At 46.6% G+C, this 12,678-nt stretch overlaps 1 protein-coding gene and 1 non-coding gene across 2 annotated transcripts; one reads left to right on the forward strand and one right to left on the reverse strand.

Moving 5' to 3' along the window:
• Nucleotides 1-225: 225 nt before the first annotated feature.
• Nucleotides 226-298, reverse strand: TRNAR-ACG (transfer RNA arginine (anticodon ACG)). Its single transcript has one exon. It is a non-coding gene; the product is annotated as a tRNA-Arg (tRNA).
• Nucleotides 299-553: 255 nt separating this feature from the next.
• On the forward strand, nucleotides 554-12,574 carry PRMT5 (protein arginine methyltransferase 5). Its single transcript, XM_007536712.2, has 17 exons — nucleotides 554-761; nucleotides 1,358-1,476; nucleotides 1,775-1,860; nucleotides 1,995-2,129; nucleotides 2,985-3,097; nucleotides 3,233-3,282; nucleotides 3,922-4,085; nucleotides 5,316-5,477; nucleotides 5,646-5,723; nucleotides 5,820-5,878; nucleotides 5,959-6,081; nucleotides 6,169-6,344; nucleotides 7,041-7,150; nucleotides 8,167-8,260; nucleotides 8,436-8,552; nucleotides 9,070-9,134; nucleotides 12,023-12,574. Exons 1-17 carry the CDS (start codon nucleotides 652-654, stop codon nucleotides 12,173-12,175), a joined length of 1,914 nt encoding a protein of 637 aa, XP_007536774.1. The 5' UTR covers nucleotides 554-651; the 3' UTR covers nucleotides 12,176-12,574.
• The last annotated feature ends 104 nt before the right edge of the window (nucleotides 12,575-12,678 follow it).

The following is a 12,678-nucleotide window of genomic DNA, read 5'->3' on the forward strand; positions in this document are numbered from 1 at the left end:
TAATCTTGTTTTTTCAGGATTCAGATGCACCTGTCTGATTACACAAGAACCTTTCAATTAGATAAGGGGAAAGCTATGCATTAGCTGAATAGTCCAATCATACGATGATCTGAAAATGAGAGCGTGAGGACGTAATATACTAAAATGTAAGAGAAGAAAAAAGTAATAACAAAATGTTGCCTATGTCCTCTTGCATATAATGCAATAAAGGAGCACCGGTCCCAACGAGCCAGCCAGGAGTCGAACCTGGAATCTTCTGATCCGTAGTCAGACGCGTTATCCATTGCGCCACTGGCCCGGAGATGGAAATGCTGTTCTCAAGAATGATACTTCAAGCTGACGTTGCGGGGTTTCATGGGACGTGTAGTCTCTTAACGGAACACTGTTGGCGCGCAGAGCATTATGGGAGATGGGAGTTCGCGAAGAGCCGGGCGCTGAGATTGGTGCATCTTCGGAGCCCCGTGGTACGTCACCTTGCTGTCTGCGGATTGGCAGATACAGCTACTCCCCGCCCCCTCAGCCTTTTGCTCGGGAGCCGCGGAGACGCTCTAGTTGCCAGGGAACTCGTCCCGCCTCTCGGTGATTTTTTTCTGACTTTGTGATTGGCTGCTGGTATTAAGGAATCTCGGCGTGGACAGCGCGAGGGAAAAGATGGCGGCGATGGCGGTCGGAGCTACTGGTGGCAGCCGCGTGTCCAGCGGGAGGGACCTGAATTGTGTCCCCGAAATAGCTGACACATTGGGGGCTGTGGCCAAGCAGGGGTGAGGGCTAGGACCTCTGCGAGTGGGATGCGGGGGACCAAGAGGAGCAGACTAGTCATCCCCAGAGTGGCAGGGATGACTGAGGGGGAGAGAGTGAATAGAGGAGGGCGGGAGGGTCTGTGTTTCTCGGAGGGCAGAAGCCTCTCGCCCTGGAGCGAGAGAGGGAAAAAGTGTTTGGGGGCGTGGGGTCGCTGAGCTGGATCCTCGGGAGGAGTTGTCAGAAACAACTCGGAAAGGAGCGTGCAGCCCTCCAGGAGCCTGGGGAGTGAGAGTATTGTGTGAGCGAGCAGGTAGCAAGTATAGGAGGCCTGGGCAGTCCTGGGGCAGAAACCGTAGCCCCGGAAAAGCAGTGAGAGTGGAGTAGAAAGAATTGCACTTCACGTGGGTGTTCATGTTTCCCATGTGGCTGTTTTCTGGGGGAAGAAATTGAGGCGCAGAGCAGCAGAAGAGATGATGTCCCTAAGGTGGACTGAGCTCAGCAGTACAGTCAAGTGACTGATGGCCACTGGAAGGGGAGCACAGACTCAGTCTAGCTGGACCCACTGGCCCTCAGGTGCTCCCTGTGCATGACGATGCTGGGTCTGTCGCGCTTGTAGGTTTGATTTCCTCTGCATGCCCGTCTTCCACCCGCGTTTCAAGAGGGAGTTCACTCAGGAACCTGCTAAGAATCGGCCGGGCCCCCAGACAAGATCAGACCTGCTGCTGTCAGGAAGGGGTAGGGACCATCTCATATGCTCCTTAATTGAAGACAGTAACAATTTTGGCTTTATCCTTTCCTAATTTGGATGTACCTGCTAGTTCCTGGAATATAGCTATATCTTGTTTTCTCCTGTGTGCCCGCTGAAAAGCCTGATTTCCCTCCCTGCATCAAGCTATCTCATAACTGTGATTATCAAGGGTCTTTTATCTCTCTTATTTCCAATCTGCTCCCTGCTAAAAATTAGATTTGAATATGTGTAAAGAGCTGAACCTCATTCTGTCTATGTCTTTCTTGGCTGTCTTGGGGATTACAGACTGGAATACCTTAATTGTGGGAAAACTTTCTCCTTGGATTCGCCCAGACTCCAAAGTGGAGAAGATCCGGAGGAATTCTGAGGCGGTAAGACTTCATTGAATCAGGCCTGTAACCTGTGAGGAGAGCTGTTTTTCCCTTTATGATTTGATTAACCTAATGAATTGAAGGTACTTGTGAGTTGCTAACTCTTTACCTTTTCCTCTTGATCTCCATTCCAGGCCATGTTACAGGAGCTGAATTTTGGGGCATATTTAGGTCTTCCAGCTTTCCTGCTACCCCTAAATCAAGAAGATAACACAAATCTGGCCAGAGTTTTGACCAACCACATTCACACTGGTCATCACTCCTCCATGGTATGCCTGAGGGTCTCCTGCGTTTCATATGATAGTCAAATTACACTAAGTACCTTCTTGATCCTAGCTCTATAGTAAAGGATGCACTTGGTTGAGCTGAAATAATAGTACTGTCTACCCCCTGTCCAAAGTGGTAAGCAGAGAGCTATGAAATATAAACTTTGTATTTTCTTTTTCTTTTTTTTTTAATATTTATTTTATTCCCTTTTGTTGCCCTTGTTGTTTTATTGTTGTAGTTATTATTGTTGTTGTCGTTGTTGGATAGGACAGAGAGAAATAGAGAGAGGAGGGGAAGACAGAGAGGAGGAGAGTAAGATAGACACCTGCAAACCTGCTTCACCGCCTGTGAAGTGACTCCCCTGCAGGTGGGAAGCCGGGGTTCAAACCGGGATCCTTATGCCGGTCCTTGTGCTTTGCGCCACCTGCGCTTAACCCGTTGTGCTACAGCCCGACTCCCAAACTTTGTATTTTCTAGAAATTTATAGTTGAGAGGCCTGGGAGATGGCACAGTGAAGGTGTTGAGTCCTCAAGCATGAGCTCCCGAGTTTGATTTCTAGCATTGCATGTACCAGAGAGTGCTCTGGAGTATTGTCTGTCTGTCTGTCTTTCTCTCTCAGTCTTGTAAATAAATTAAAAAATTATATGGCAGACAGGCCTTTATATAGGATATATTATATATATATCACATACCAATAATGACAAATTGAGGAAAGCATGTATAAGAATTTGAGATCTGAATCAGATATTTTTTTACTTTTTTTCTGTTGGTACTGGAGCCTGAACTTAGGACTAAGCTCTCGTCAGACCCAGTGAGCTCAAAGTAAAGTTCTAAATAGTGTACTTGTTCCTGTACAGTTCTGGATGCGGGTACCACTGGTGGCCCCAGAGGACCTGAGAGATGATATAATTGAGAATGTACCAACTCCACATACAGAGGAATATAGTGGAGAGGAGAAGACATGGATGTGGTATGTCACCTTCAGCAGCCAAATGTAGAGCGAGGGGAGGTATGGGGTGGGGCCTGTAGGTAGGTCTCCTCTAACTGTGGTGATTGGTGGGTCACATCCATCTGACTGCATTGCTCTGTGTTTGACTCTGGACAGGTGGCACAACTTCCGGACCTTATGTGACTACAGCAAAAGGATTGCCGTGGGTATGTCCGACAGCTTATGGGATCAGTATCCCATTCTGCCTATCTGAGAATAAGAATGAGTTTTACATATGCTTGACAATGAGGAAGTTTAAGATAGGGGCCCAGGCAGTAGCACAGCGGGTTAAGTGCACATGGCGTGAAATGCAAGGAACGGCATAAGGATCCTGGTTCAAGCCCCCAGCTCCCCAACTGCGGGGGGGGGGGGGGGTTGCTTCACAAGCAGGTCTGCAGGTGTCTGTCTTTCTCTCCCCCTCTCTGCCTTCCCCTCCTCTCTCTATTTCTCTGTCCTATCCAACAACAACAAAGCAACAATAACTTAAACAATAAGGGCAACGAAAAGGGAAAAAATGGCCTCCAGGAGCAGCGGATTCATAGTGCAGGCACCGAGCCCCAGCGCTAACCCTGGAGGCAGACAAATGCATGCATTTACTAATGAGAGAGAGAACCAGAGCGCCACTCTGTATCTCTCACATGAGAACCCTGTGCTTGATCGCTGAACTGACTACCTTGGGTCATCGGTTCCTTTTACTATGTCTCAGGCTGCCATGCTTTTAAGGAGTAAATAGGACTCGCCCAAAAGAGCAGAGAAAGGCTTCTTTCTCAGCGGTAATTGGCAGGTGTCTCTTCCTCTGTGTGTAGCTCTTGAAATTGGGGCTGACCTTCCGTCTAATCACGTCATCGATCGTTGGCTTGGGGAACCCATCAAAGCAGCCGTTCTCCCCACTAGCATTTTCCTGACCAATAAGAAGGGATTTCCTGTTCTTTCAAAAATGCACCAGAGACTGATCTTCCGACTGCTCAAGGTGGGTGATAGAAGGGTTCTAAAGGCACTTGAGCTACTCTCTTGCCTTGTTCATGTATGACTTGTTTTCCCCTGTGGGGCTGGCTTGTCTCTGGTTTCTGGAGAACAGTGTCAGTAAAATTGGGGGTCTTAGAAGCAAAAAGGCAGAACAGGACATTTCAGAAGGAACCAGAGCATATGAGGACTTCGCAGGTTTCACTTAACAAGTGGAAGTGAGGGGGCTGGGTGATGGTGCACCTGGTTGAGCACACATATTACCTTGCGTGAAGACCCTGGTTCAAGCCCCCAGTCCTCACCTTTGGGGATCAGTGAAGCGGTGCTGAAGGTGTCTCCCTCCTCCTCTACCTCCCCCTCCACTCTCAGGTTTTGTCTGTCTCTAGTAAGTTTTTTTTTTTTTAATCATTAAAGTGAAGATCTGGTGGGATTTTTTAAAATTAATTAATTAATTCCCTTTTTGTTGCCCTTTTTTTTTAAAATTTATTTCTTTATTGGGGAATTAATGTTTTACTTTCAACAGTAAATACAATAGTTTGTACATGCATACATTCCCCAGTTTCCCATTTAACAATACAACCCCAACTATGTCATTTATCATCCTTCATGGACCTGTATTCTCCCCACCCACCCACCCCAGAGTCTTTTACTTTGGTGTGATATGCCAATTCCATTTCAGGTTCTTCTTGTGTTTTCGTTTCTGATCTTGTTTTTCAACTTTGGCCTGAGAGTGAGATCATCCCATATTCATCCTTCTGTTTCTGACTTATTTCACTTAACATGAATTTTTCAAGGTCCATCCAAGATTGGCTGAAAACGGTGAAGTCACCATTTTTTACAGCTGAGTAGTAGTCCATTGTGTATATATACCACAACTTGCTCAGCCACTCATCTGTTGTTGGGCACCTGGGTTGCTTCCAGGTTTTGGCTATTACAAATTGCGCTGCTAAGAACACATGTGTACACAGATCTTTTTGGATGGATGTGTTGGGTTCCTTAGGATATATCCCCAGGAGAGGAATTGCAGGATCATAGGGTAGGTTCATTTCTAGCCTTTGGAGAGTTCTCCAGACTGTTCTCCACAGAGGTTGGACCAATTTACATTCCCACCAGCAGTGTAGGAGGGTTCCTTTGACCCTGGTGGGATGTTTTGATCCAGGATGACGTTAACGTGACATGTAAGAGCTTTATTTACTGAAGCCAAGTGCTGCATCTGATGGTCTGGCTTCTCTCACAGTTGGAAGTGCAGTTCATTATCACGGGCACCAACCACCACTCAGAGAAGGAGTTTTGCTCCTACCTCCAGTACTTGGAATATCTGAGCCAGAACCGACCTCCGCCTAATGCATATGAGCTCTTTGCCAAGGGCTATGAAGACTACTTGCAGTCCCCGCTCCAGGTGGGTCTGAAAAACATGGCAGTGAAGTGTGTGTGTGTGTGTGTGTGGGGGGGGGGTTGGTGTCCTAAAATTCTACCAAAAGCTCAGAGGGCATGGGAAGGTCTTTGGTACAATGGTCTGTTTGTCTGTTAGAGACTGACACACTCGATCTTTTCCTCCACTTACCAGCCACTGATGGACAACCTGGAATCACAGACATATGAAGTGTTTGAAAAGGACCCCATCAAATATTCTCAATACCAGCAGGTACAGTGGGGGATCCCAGAATGGGTTGGGCCCAGGAGGGGGGTTGGCTTGGGGGGGAGCAGGGGGATTCTAGTCCATTTTCTCCCCCTCCCCCAGGCGATCTATAAATGCCTCTTAGACCGAGTGCCGGAAGAAGAGAAGGACACCAATGTCCAGTGAGTGTTTTCCACATGATTCTAGAGGTTAGCGTGCCCACTTCTCCAGATGTTGAGTCAGCCTGACTCTGCCTTCCTAGGGTGCTAATGGTGCTGGGTGCCGGCCGGGGTCCTTTGGTGAATGCCTCCCTGCGAGCAGCCAAGCAGGCTGACCGGCGGATAAAGCTGTATGCTGTGGAGAAGAACCCTAACGCTGTGGTGACGTGAGTAGCAACTTGGCTTGCTGGGAAGTCCGTCCCCAGAGCCTGTTTTTCCCATCATGATGCTCACCTGTTTGATTTCTGGCTTAGGCTAGAGAACTGGCAGTTTGAAGAATGGGGAAGCCAAGTGACAGTCGTTTCATCAGACATGCGAGAATGGGTGGCTCCAGAGAAAGCCGACATCATCGTCAGTGAGCTTCTGGGCTCCTTTGCTGACAATGAACTGTCACCTGAGTGCCTGGATGGAGCCCAGCACTTCCTCAAAGGTGCCTCCAGGCTGGGATGTACTGCATAAGGAAAATGGATTATCAGCTTGGGTGTGAAGGGACGGAGCAGCGGGAGGAGGCTTTGCGGTGTAGGTCTAGAGGAGGATGGGTGGGTTGGACTTGGGTCAGTTCCCCTTGCAAAAGAAGCCATCTCTAATGGGCCCTGAGCCAATATGACATGTGCTTAAATCAAGATCTCAGGCCTTGGTGATCCCATGTTTAAGAACTATAGAATCAAACTATCTTAGATTCCTTCCAGTTTCAATCTTGTATGAGTCTATAAATTGATTTAGAGGAGGAATTTCTCCAAGACAGGAGTCAGGAACAAGTTTACCTGGGAATGTGATGGCATTGTTGTCTAGGCCTGGTGTTTGTTATCTGCTTGCTTTTTTTTTTTTTTTAAAGATTTTATTATTTATTCATGAGAAAGATAGGAGGAGAGAAAGAACCAGATATCACTCTCGTACATGTGCTGCCGGGGGGACTGAACTCGGGACCTCATGGTTGAGAGTCCAATGCTTTATCCACTGCATCACCTCCCAGACCACTTGCTTTTTTTTTTTTATAGGCACGGCTGAGTTCTAGCATGTGGTGGTGCTGGGGATGTTTTGACATGAGAGACTTGGGAATCTTCAGATGGTACAGACATAACCATTTCTACGCCTTGGGAACTAATGTGAGCCTCCTGTTCTGCAGATGATGGCGTGAGCATCCCTGGGGAATACACCTCCTTTCTGGCGCCCATCTCTTCATCCAAGCTGTACAATGAAGTCAGAGCTTGTCGAGAGAAGGACCGTGACCCTGAGGTAAAGAGTTGGACTCTTCTGGAGACTTCTCTCATTCTTTGTTTTTTTCCTTGTCAGCGTTGACTCTTTCCTTCCATTGGAGAAGATGATGAGGTGACAAATATGGGACAGTGGTAGAACAAAACAATGCTTTATTTATTTATTTATTCTCTTTTGTTGCCCTTGTTTTTATTTTTTTAATATTTATTTATTCCCTTTTGTTGCCCTTTTATTATTATTGTTGTTGTCATTGTTGGATAGGAAAGAGAGAAATGGAGACAGGAGGGGAAGACAGAGAGGAGAGAAAGATAGACACCTGAAGACCTGCTTCACCACTTGTGAAGCAACTCCCCTGCAGGTGGGGAGCCAGGGCTCGAACTGGGATCCTTATACCTATCCTTGCGCTTTGTGCCATCTGCGCTTAACCCGCTGTGCTACAGCCCAACTCCCATTGTTTTATTGTTGTAATTATTGTTATTGATATTGTCGTTGTTGGATAGGACAGAGAGTAATGCAGACAGGAGGGGAAGACAGAGGGGGAGAGAAAGATAGACACCTGCAGACCTGCTTCACTGCCTGTGAAGAGACTCCCCTGCAGTTGGGGAGCCGGGGGCTCGAACCAGGATTCTTAGGCTGGTCCTTGCGCTTTGTGCAAAAAAATGCTTTTATTTATTTATTTATTTGTTTATTTATTCTCTGTTGTTGCCCTAGTTTATTATTGTTGTCGTTGTTGGATAGGAAAGAGAGAAATGGAGACAGGAGAGGAAGACAGAGAGGAGGAGAGAAAGACAGACACCTGCAGACCTGCTTCACCGCTTGTGAAGCGACTCCCCTGCAGGTGGGGAGCAGGGGGCTTGAACGGGGATTGTTAATACTGGTTCTTGCACTTTGCACTATGTGTGCTTAACCTGCTGCGCTGACTCCCAAAACAATGCTTTTTATCTTTTCTTGTCGCTAGGGCTTGAGCTTCTTTCCCAGAGGAAGCAGGCTTCTCTTGACCACCTTCTCCAGCTCTGGCTTTCTGTTTCTCATCACAGGCCCAGTTTGAGATGCCTTACGTGGTACGGCTGCACAACTTCCACCAGCTCTCTGCACCCCAGCCCTGTTTTACCTTCAGCCATCCTAACAGAGGTAGGTTCCTGCCTGGCTGGCCTCTAGCTGAAAGGTTGTGAGCACCCTCCTGGCTCCTTCCCTTCCCTTCCTTTGTCTGCTCCTCCATCCAGACTTCCCATGGTTTTTGCTCATGCTTTACCAAGTTGTCTAGGGCTTCTGGCCTCTTGGCCTCCACACACCTCTTCCCTTCCAGATCCTGTGATTGACAACAACCGCTACTGCACCTTGGAGTTTCCTGTGGAGGTGAACACCGTGTTGCATGGCTTTGCAGGCTACTTTGAGACTGTGCTTTATCAAGACATCACTCTGAGTAAGTGTCTAGGGCGGTGGATTTAGGGATCTGAGAATACACTACTTGGTTTAAAGTCTTTTTTTTTTTAATTTCTTTATTGCAGGATGAATGTTTTACAGTTTGTGTGTGCATAACATTTCTGTTTTTCAATACACAACAATACAACCCCCACTGGGTCCTCCTCTGCCATTATGTTGCAGGACCTGAACTCTTCCCTCCGCCTGCCCCAGAGTCTTCGACTTTGGTGCAGTACACCAACTCCAGTCCAAGTTCTGCTTAGCATTTTCTCTCCTTACCTTGTTTTTCAACTTCTGCCTTTGAGTGAGGTCATCCCATATTCATCCTTCTGATTCTGACTTATTTCACTTAACATGATTTCTTCAAGCTCCATCCAAGATGGGCTGAGAACAGTGAATCACCATTTTTAATAGCTGAGTAGTATTCTATTGTGTCTATATACCACAGCTTGCTCAGTCAGGTTTAGAGCCTTGTGTGGGTGGAGACCTCAACTTTTTTCATTGTTTTGTCCATGCAGGTATCCGTCCAGAGACTCACTCTCCTGGGATGTTCTCATGGTTTCCTATTCTTTTCCCTGTTAAGGTACGAATCACTTTTATGACTCCATAGTTTAAGGAGGAGTTACTGGTGGCCACTCGTGTTATGTCTTTACGCCACCTGTCCTGGGATGATACTCAGGCTGTCGCCCATGTTCTGTTGTCTTCACGTGCTCTTGGATCGCAGTAGTTGTTGAGACATCTGCAGTGATCTTTGGCTTGGTTCCCCACATCTCCCCTGGCTAATCTTCTGTCCATTCTCTGCCTTGAACAAGAATCTTCTTTTAAAAACTAAAATTTGGGGAGCTGGGCGGTAGCACAGTGGGTTAAGCACACATGGCACAAAGCACAGGGACCGGCTCAAGGATCCTGGTTCGAGCCTCCGGCTCCCCACATGCAGGGGAGTTGTTTCACAGGCAGTGAAGCAGGTCTCCCCATACCGCCTGACTCCCCCTCTCAATTTCCTTGTCATATCAAATCATAAGAAAAATAACAAAAACTAAAACAAGGATACTTTTTGTTTTTTTTAAAGATTTGATTTATGAATGAGAAAGATAGGAGAAGAGGAAGAACCAGATATCACTCTGGTACATGTGCTGCCAGGGATTGAACTCGGGACCTCATGGTTGAGAACCCAATGCTTTATCCATTGCGCCACCTCCCAGACCACACACAAATAATCTTAAAAAAAAAAATTCTCTCAGGTAGGAAGATAACTCACGTGATAGAGCACGTCTTACATTTGTGACCCCAAGACTGAGCTTCATCAAGGAGTCTCCATGGATGGTGGAAGAGTGCTGGGGTACTCTCCTTCTGACCTCTAAAATAAAGGATGGGGAGTCAGGTCTAGCACAATGGGTTAAGCGCAGGTGGCGCAAAGCATAAGAACCAGTGTAAGGATCCCGGTTTGAGCCCCGGCTCCCCATCTGCAGGGGAGTCGCTTCACAGGCGGTGAAGCAGGTGTCTATCTTTCTCTCCTCCTCTCTGTCTTCCCCTCCTCTCTCCATTTCTCTCTGTCCTATCCAACAATGATGACATCAATAATAAATACAACAATAAAACAAGGGCAACAAAAGGGAATAAATAAAATAAATATTTTTAAAAAGAAAAACATAAATATGTATTCTCTCTGCTGTGATTATATTGCTCTCCTGCTTAAAATCCTTTACTGTTTCCCACCCCCCTAGTATAAAGGTAAGTCCTGAATATTGCTTGTAAAACTTGGTGTGATCTTCCTCCCTCCCTCCCTCCCTCTTTCTCTTTTCCTTTTTCTTTTTTTAGAGTTTTTTTTTTTTTTTGAAGATTTTATTTATGAGAAAGATAGGAAAGAGAAAGAACCAGACATCACTCTGGCACATGTGCTGCCGGGGATCAAACTCAGGACTTCATGCTTGAGAGTCCAAAGCCCTATCACTGCGCCACCTCCTGGACCACTTTTTGAGGGTTTATTAAGGGACTTTAAAAAAGTTTTTATTATTATTATTTCTTTTCCCTTTTGTTGCCCATATCGTTTTATTTTTGTTGTAGTTGTTGTTGTTGTTGTTGTTGATGATGACGTTGTTGGATAGGACAGAGAGAAATGGAGTGAGGAGGGGAAGACAGAGAGGGGGAGAGAGAGACACCTGTAGACCTGCTTCACCACTTGTGAAGTGACTTCCCTGCAGGTGGGGAGCTGGGGGCTCGAACTGGGATCCTTACGCCAGTCCTTGCGCTTTGTGCCATGTGCACTTAACCTGCTGTGCTATCTATCGCCTGACCCCCTTAAAGACTATTTTTATAGGCATAGAGAAATTGAGAGGAAGTTTCCCCCTTGCAGCTGGGGACAGGAGGTTTGAATCCAAGTCTACATGGTAACATGTGTGTTTTACAGGGTGTGCCACTGTCCAGCCTTTTCTTTTTTGATTTAATTTATTGTCCATTAGATAGAAGTGGAGAGGAATGGAGAGGGGGAGGAGTAGGTATAGAGGGAAAGAGACACCTGCTTCACCAGTCATGAAGTTTTCCCCATGCACGTGGGAGCCAAGGCTTGACCCTGGGTCCTTGCACATTGTAATGTGTGCTCAACTAGGTGCACCACGGCCCAGCCCCTCCTTTTTCTTATTGCCACCAAGGTCATCACAATGGTATGCAAAATGAATTCATTCTCGACAGCCTTCCCCCCCCCACCTCTTAGTTTTTATTTGCTAAGAGACAAATTGAGAGGGGAGTGGGGGCTAGAGGGAGAGAGAAAAGACACCTTGAGCACTGCTTGATCTGAAGTTACTTGACAGGCACTCAGCCTGATTTCCCTGGAATAGCCCTGAGCACACAGACACATTTTCTTCCTGGAGTTGGAGATGGGTGGGTGGTGGTGGTGGGCCTGATTAGATCCTTTCCATGATCTAATTTTAACCTGTCTATGGGATTTTTGTGCCATTTATTACATTGCTGTTGACCTATAGGCCTGTGGCTCTTCTAATATTTCATATTCTTTAATAAAAAAAAATGTATTTTAGAGAGAGCGAGACACCAGAGTACTGGTGGGAATTGAACCTGGGAACTTGAAGACTCAAGACACAAGTCTTTGGCATAACTATTACGCTATTTCCCCAGCCTGCTATCTTTATCTCCTTTTACTTGTTCTCACACCTTTCTCCTTTGTGTGGAAAATCCTTTGCTCATCTCTTCATCCAGCTAACTATCCAAGTGTCCTTGAACATACCTGCTGTCATGTAACTTCCACCCCACCTGCTCTGGCATTCCTTCGTGGGTGGTTTTAGAGAGCCCCATGTGTGTTCACAGCACTCATCACCCGTTTGATTGTGTGTGCATTATCTGATTACTCAGTTCTGGCTGACTGCAGGTCAACTTCATCAGGGTTGGAACAGTATTATTTCATTTTCACATTCAGTTCATTATGTGAACACCCCTCCCCACTTCTTTCTTTTTTAACAGCAACCCATCACGGTGCGTGAAGGCCAGACCATCTGTGTACGTTTCTGGCGATGCAGCAATTCCAAGAAGGTGTGGTATGAGTGGGCTGTGACAGCACCAGTCTGTTCTGCTATTCACAACCCTACAGGTCGCTCATACACCATTGGGCTCTAGCCCTGCCTGCAAGAGTCCAGAGCCTTAGCAGCCACTTCAAGTTCTGCTCCTGTGATGCAGAAGGCGAAGTACATCTGTGGGCTGTGATTCTCCTTGCCCATCAGAGAGGAGCATTGCAGTCTGTTTTCCTACCTTACAGTTAGGGTGGGCAAAGGGTGAGAATTCATTGCAGGGTCAAGCCACCCATCTGCAAAGACTTCAGGCCAAGGTATGAGGAATTAGTGCCGGATCTGAAGCTACTTGACAGACTCAAGCCTGAAGCTTTCCCTGGAATAGCCCTGAACATATGTGGATTGGACAAATTTTCATCCCTTTCCCAGCCCATACCTGTTCCTGTTTCAATGGTTTTGTGCAGGAGGAAATACAAATAAAGTGAAGTTATGACCTTTCCTTCCCCAACTCTGCTGCCCCCTGCCTCTCTCTGCTTCCCCATACTTTTCTTAAATCTAGATATCTTGAGATCTGTGACCTTAAGGAGCCTAGCTTTCTTCCCTTTTCAGAAA

The sequence above is a fragment of the Erinaceus europaeus genome, chromosome 16, assembly GCF_950295315.1.
Source record: "Erinaceus europaeus chromosome 16, mEriEur2.1, whole genome shotgun sequence".
In the NCBI taxonomy this organism is placed as follows: Eukaryota; Metazoa; Chordata; class Mammalia; order Eulipotyphla; family Erinaceidae; genus Erinaceus; species Erinaceus europaeus.